Consider the following 6,000-nt stretch of genomic DNA (forward strand, 5'->3'; position numbering starts at 1 on the left):
CCCCCAGAGTAGATGGGATTAGAGGCGTGTGCCACTACACCAGGCTAATTTTTCATATTTTTCATAGAGACAGGGTTTCACCATGTTGCCCAGGCTGGTCTTGAACTCCTGAGCTCAAGTGGTCTGCCTGCCTCAGCCTCCCAAAGTGCTGGGATTACCGGTGCGAGTCACTGTGCCCAGCCTCCTGCCTCCTGCAAATTTAAAGGAAAATAGGCAACAAAAATTACCATGGCCAAAGGCTTTCCAAAAAGCCAAAACCTAATGATCAAATTGTGAAAAGATATTAGTAACTCATATCCCAAGCTATTATCATACCTCATATCACTAACATGAGTGTCATAAATAGCTACTGGATTCAACGAAGAAAGTACAAAATTGGCCGGGCGCGGTGGCTCACGCCTGTAATCCCAGCACTTTGGAAGGCCGAGGCGGGCGGATCACAAGGTCAGGAGATCGAGACCATGGTGAAACCCCGTCTCTACTAAAAATAGAAAAAATTAGCCGGGTGCAGTGGCGGGCGCCTGTAGTCCCAGCTACTCGGGAGGCTGAGGCCAGAGAATGGCGTGAACCCGGGAGGCGGAGCTTGCAGTGAGCCGAGATTGCGCCACTGCACTCCAGCCTGGGCGACAGAGCGAGACTCCGTCTCAAAAAAAAAAAAAAAAAAAAAAAAAGAAAGTACAAAATTATCTGGGAGGGGAGTGGATAAAGAATATGAACAAGGTGCGGTGGCTCACACCTATAATCCCAGAACTTTGGGAGGCTGAGGAGGGAGGATCATCTGAGGTCAGGAGTTGGAGACCATCCTGGTCAACATGGTGAAACCCCGTCTCCACTAAAAACACAAAATGAGCCAAGTGAAGTGGCATGTGCTTGTAATCCCAGCTACTTGGGAAGCCGAGGCACAAGAATCGCTTGAACCTGGGAGGCAGAAGTTGCAGTGAGCCGAGGTGGTACCACTGCACTCCAGCCTGGGCGAGAGAGCTAATTTTGTCTCAAAAAAAAAAAAAAAAAAAAAAAAAAAAGACTATGAGCAGAGAGTTTACGGAAAAGGGAATTTCCATGACTCTTAAAATTAACTGGCCGGGTGTGGTAGCTCACCCCTATAATCCCAGCACTCTGGGAGGCTGAGGTGGGTGGATCACCTGAGGTCAGGAGTTCAAAACCAGCCCGGCCAGCATGGTGAAACCCCATCTCTACTAAAACTACAAAAATTAGCCAGGCGTGTTGGTGCATGCCTGTAATCCCAGTTCTTGGGAGGTTGAGGCAGGAGAATCCCTTGAGCCTGGGAGGTGGAGGTTGCAGTGAGCCGAGATCACACCATTGCACTCCAGCCTGGACAATAAGAGCGAAACTCCCGTATCAAAAAAAAAAAAAAGGTATTTAAGTCTGCTCATAATAAAAGCAAATTAAAACTGATATACCAGTTTTTCGACTATCAGATTCGCAAAAGCCAGAAATTGATGGTTTAGTGTGTTGGCTAGGCTGTAACATCCGTGATCATTAACTACTGGTGGGAGTGCAAAGCAGGACACATATAGAATGTTGCATAGCAATATCCATAAAATCTCAAAGGAGTACCTTTGGCCCAGAATTCTCATTTCTGGGGAATCAGCCTACAGATATTACATGTAAAAAGGAATCTAGGTAGCTATTGATTGTAAGACACATCAGGCCGGGCGCCGTGGCTCACGCCTGTAATCCCAGCACTTTGGGAGGCCGAGGCGGGCGGATCACAAGGTCAGGAGATCGAGACCACGGTGAAACCCCGTCTCTACTAAAAAAATACAAAAAAAAATTAGCCGGGCGCGGTTGTCGGCGCCTGTAGTCCCAGCTACTCGGGAGGCTGAGGCAGGAGAATGGCGTGAACCCGGGAGGCGGGGCTTGCAGTGAGCTGAGATCCGGCCATTGCACTCCAGCCTGGGCAACAGAGCTAGACTCCGTCTCAAAAAAAAAAAAAAAAAAAAAAAAAAATAATGAGGAAATACAGTGGTTTGGAAGGGTCAACATACGTTCTTAATGAGAAAGCAATGTATAAACCAGTAAATATAATATGCTGACTTCTGTGCATAAATAAAACAAGTAAACCAGATTTATATGTGCCTGTGTACATGTAAGGAAACTAGAAGGGCGGAAGGGAAATTGTGGCTATTAGAGGTCATGGTTGGTACTGGATGGAGGAAAACAAGAATGGAAGGCTTTTCACTGTATATTTTATATATTTTTTGGCTTGTGAATGGATTTTTTTTATACCAAAAAACTTTAAAAATTAAAAATTGAAAGAAAAAAGTCCAGAAATTTGATGTTCTTGTAAACATGATTTATCACATAATATGTACATTTACTTTGCTTGTCACTTGAAATGTCTAAGAAAACACAAAATCAATCTTAAACTAGAAACTTCTATTGAATATTACATGAAGAGAGCACATATTCCGACAATTTCAAGTTCTTTTCATAGCCTTCTAGTCCCAATAACTCAGCGTTAACGTCTTATTCTGTTCAGCACTATCTGATAATTTCTTTCATCCTCATGGACTCTAGTATTGGTGATTTTTCATCAAGTCTCAGTTTTATAAAACCATCCTTTACTTTGTAATAAAGCAATGTTGAGAGACATTTTCCATAATGCAGGGGGAAAAATGTAGATCAATCACAAACTCAAATAATGTTACAGTTATAATGCTTTGGACATTTTTTTCTACTTCTTCTGTGATGCTTTTTCAAGATAAGCTTCCCCCTCCCCCCTTTTTTCCCCTCCACCTGTGCACTGTCTTATCACAATATACTCTTGACTTCTGAAAATCAAGTTGCAGGATTGGTATAACTGGAATGCAGAGGTTCTCTTGAAGTAGTGTCACCACGTAACTATTCTCTATTGATAAACTTATCACAACCAAGTTCTTCTATCAGAGGGTTGATAACTTCAGATGCAGTCAGAGCTATCGTAAAGGTTAAAATATCGAGGTCCACCCTGTGAGGATTTCGCTGATATTCGGCATCAAACGCTGCTTCCCTTGCTCTGCAGGCTTCCACGAATCGCCTGCGGCGTTCTTCAAGCTCTTGTATTCTGCCGGGAGCAATCGGGTAATTTTCCAGATAGTGGCGGAGAAACTGCTGGTAATTGATTCCTAAAACGCTAAGTGGGTGGCGGAGACGGAGATAAGGCAACGCAGCCAGGCCTCCGTTCCCGTGCCTGGACCTGGGCCTGCCCTCGGGACCCTCTTCGTCCACCGGCTCCCCCAGCAAGCGGGCGACCTCAGCCATCCGGGCTTCCCTGGCTGCCGCCGCCGCCGGGCTTTCCCTACCCGCCGCGGCTGCCCTGGCCACCGCCGCCGCTGCCACCGGGGCTCCCCTGGCTGCCGCCGCCGGGGCTCCCCTGGCCGCCGCCATCCGACCTTCCCTGGCCGCCGGCATCTGGCCTCCCCTGGCCGCCGCCATCGCGCCTTCCCCGGCCTCCTCAGGCTGTGCCGGGGCCGGCTCCCGCCTCCCGCGGCCTACCTCCGCCTGCGGGACATCTCTGTCACCATTCGCCGCGCTTGTCTGCGGGACGCTGCTGTCTGCGGGCAGCTTGGACATCTTAGACCGTGGGGTCAACTCGGCTCCTCCCAAAGAAACTGGAATAACGGGACAGCGCGATGCCCGGTGGACGCCCCAATGCGCGTGCGTGAGCGCTGTGCGCACTCTAAATGCCGTGTGCGTAACCGGGCGCGAGAGCGTAGATTCTACCGCATACCCTGGGAGCAGTGCGCATGCGTACTTTCCCGGAGCCCGCAGTTCTGCAGATGCCCCCTCGAGGCCGGGAAGCGCCAACGCATCTGAAACAGCCCATGGCCATTTCAACCAGCTTGATGTTTATGAGAAATGCTTACAAGATCGCTTCTTATAGGCATTCTCAAGGTTCTGTCCTAGGGTGTTTCTCTTTGTTCTCCAGTAGATTATATGCCACCTCTATTATATATCAAGATATTTTAGATTCATGGTCTTTTCTGGATTTTTAATTTTTTTTTCATTCATTCCTTTGCCTATCTTCACCCATACGGATCGATTATAAAGCTACTAAAGGTTTATAATTATAGTCTTTTCTTGTTATCTTTAACTTTGCATTGACTACCTTGGACATTTGTTTTTCAAATCTTATTTGTGCAATATAACATTCAGAAAAGTAAACAAAACATAAATATACAGCTGAATGATTTATCACAAAGTGAACATCCATTTAACTGCCACACAGGCCAAGAAATGGAATATTTCCAGTATCCCAGAACCCTTCCTCTTCTTCTTATCACTATCCTTTTCTTTCTACCCAGAAGTAACTACTACCCTGATACTTACGGTAATCACTTTCTTGTTTTTCTTTTCATTTTACCACCTAAGGGTGCATTCTTAATGCTGTAGTTTAGTTTGGTCTGTATGATGAATTTTATGTATGTGAGAAACACACTCACCTGTCCAAACCCGAAGAATGGATTTGGAGGCACGAAGAACAGTGGAAGTGAGACTTTTAATAAAGATCTTGCAAGATCAGCTGGCGAGTAGGCAGGCACACCCAGAGCAGTCACAACAGGTAATTTATCTCCTAGCATGCAAGTCCCTCCCCCGGTTCCTAATTGGTCAAGTACTATGGGGTTACAATCTTCCCGGACTTCACCTAGGTTTCACTATCCCCTTTATAAGGTTATACCCCATCCCCTTACACGTTTAAGTTTCGATTTCCCAATAATAAAAATTCCTTCCTTTTTTTTTTTTTTTTTTTTTAAATGGAGACTCGCTCTGTAGCCAGGCTGGAGTGCAGTGGTGTGATCTCGGCTCACTGCAACTTTTGCCTCCTGGGTTTGAGCGATTCTCCTGCCTCAGTCTCCCCAGTAGCTGTGACTACAGGCGCATGCCACTAAGCTCAGCTAATTTTTGTATTTTTAGTAGAGATAAGGTTTCACTATGTTGGCCAGGATGGTCTCAATCTCTTGACTTCATGATCCACCTGCCTCGGCCTCCCAAAGTGCTGGGATTACAGGCGTGAGCCACCGTGCCGCCGGCCACTCTCTTCCCTTTTATGGGCTGACCCTGCCTCTACATTCTATTCCCTTATTGTGACCTTCTAGGTGCATGAGCCCTGCGATTTGTTACATTTTCAGCCTGGCTGCCAGTACTTAGATTTATCATGCCTCAAAAATGAACCATTTAAAATGTTTTCTCACGTATACTCTTGTATCTGGTTTTTTGCACATAACATTATTTTTATGAGATTCACCCATTCACATTTTCTCTTTCTCTTTCCTTTTCTTCTCTCTCTCTCTCTCTCTTTCTCTCTTTCTTTCATCTCATTCTGTTACCCAGACTGGAGTGCAGTGGCACAATCACAGCTCACCGCAGCCTCAACCTTCTGAGTTCAAGTGATCCTCCCACTTCAGCCTCCCGAGTACCTGGGACTACAGGTGTGCACCACCACACCCTGCTAATTTTTAATTTTTTTGTAGAGCCAGGGTCTCCTTATGTTGCCCAGGCTGGTCTCAAATTCCTGGGCTCAAATGATCCGCCTGCCTCGGCTTCCCAAAGTGCTGGGATTATAGGCGTGAGCCACTGTGCTGGGCCTCCAGCCTACATTTTCATTATGGTTTTTAAATATTTTACTTTCTTGATAGTTACTATATTCATTACCATTCTTTTGTTTTGTTTTGTTTTGTTTTTTGACGAAGTCTCACCCTGTCGCCCAAGCTGAAGAGCAGTGGTGTGATCTCGGCTCACTGCAACCTCTGCCTCTCGGGTTCCAGTGATTCTCCTGCCTCAGCCTCCTGAGTAGCTGGGATTACAAGTGTGCGCCACCACGTCCAGCTAATTTTTGTATTTTTAGTAGAGACAGGGTTTTATTATGTTGTTCAGGCTGGTCTCGAACTCTTGACCTTGTGATCCGCCTGCCTTTGGCCTCCCAGAGTGCTGAGATTACAGGCATGAACCACCGTGCCTGGCTTATTACCATTCTTTTACGGGTCTCGTAATATTGAA

At 46.3% G+C, this 6,000-nt stretch overlaps 1 protein-coding gene across 1 annotated transcript; it reads right to left on the reverse strand.

Moving 5' to 3' along the window:
- Window positions 1-2,302: 2,302 nt before the first annotated feature.
- LOC105495361 (EP300 interacting inhibitor of differentiation 2) lies at window positions 2,303-3,710 on the reverse strand. The gene has a single exon (XM_011764798.3). It carries the CDS (start codon window positions 3,574-3,576, stop codon window positions 2,866-2,868), a length of 711 nt encoding a protein of 236 aa, XP_011763100.1. The 5' UTR covers window positions 3,577-3,710; the 3' UTR covers window positions 2,303-2,865.
- Between the last annotated feature and the right edge of the window lie 2,290 nt (window positions 3,711-6,000).

The sequence above is a fragment of the Macaca nemestrina genome, chromosome 20 (genome assembly GCF_043159975.1).
Source record: "Macaca nemestrina isolate mMacNem1 chromosome 20, mMacNem.hap1, whole genome shotgun sequence".
Classification (NCBI taxonomy): Eukaryota; Metazoa; Chordata; class Mammalia; order Primates; family Cercopithecidae; genus Macaca; species Macaca nemestrina.

What these genes read in the sequence shown, in the direction of transcription:
- LOC105495361 (XM_011764798.3), bottom strand. Translation starts at nt 3,576, where the DNA reads ATGTCCAAGCTGCCCGCAGACAGCAGCGTCCCGCAGACAAGCGCGGCG.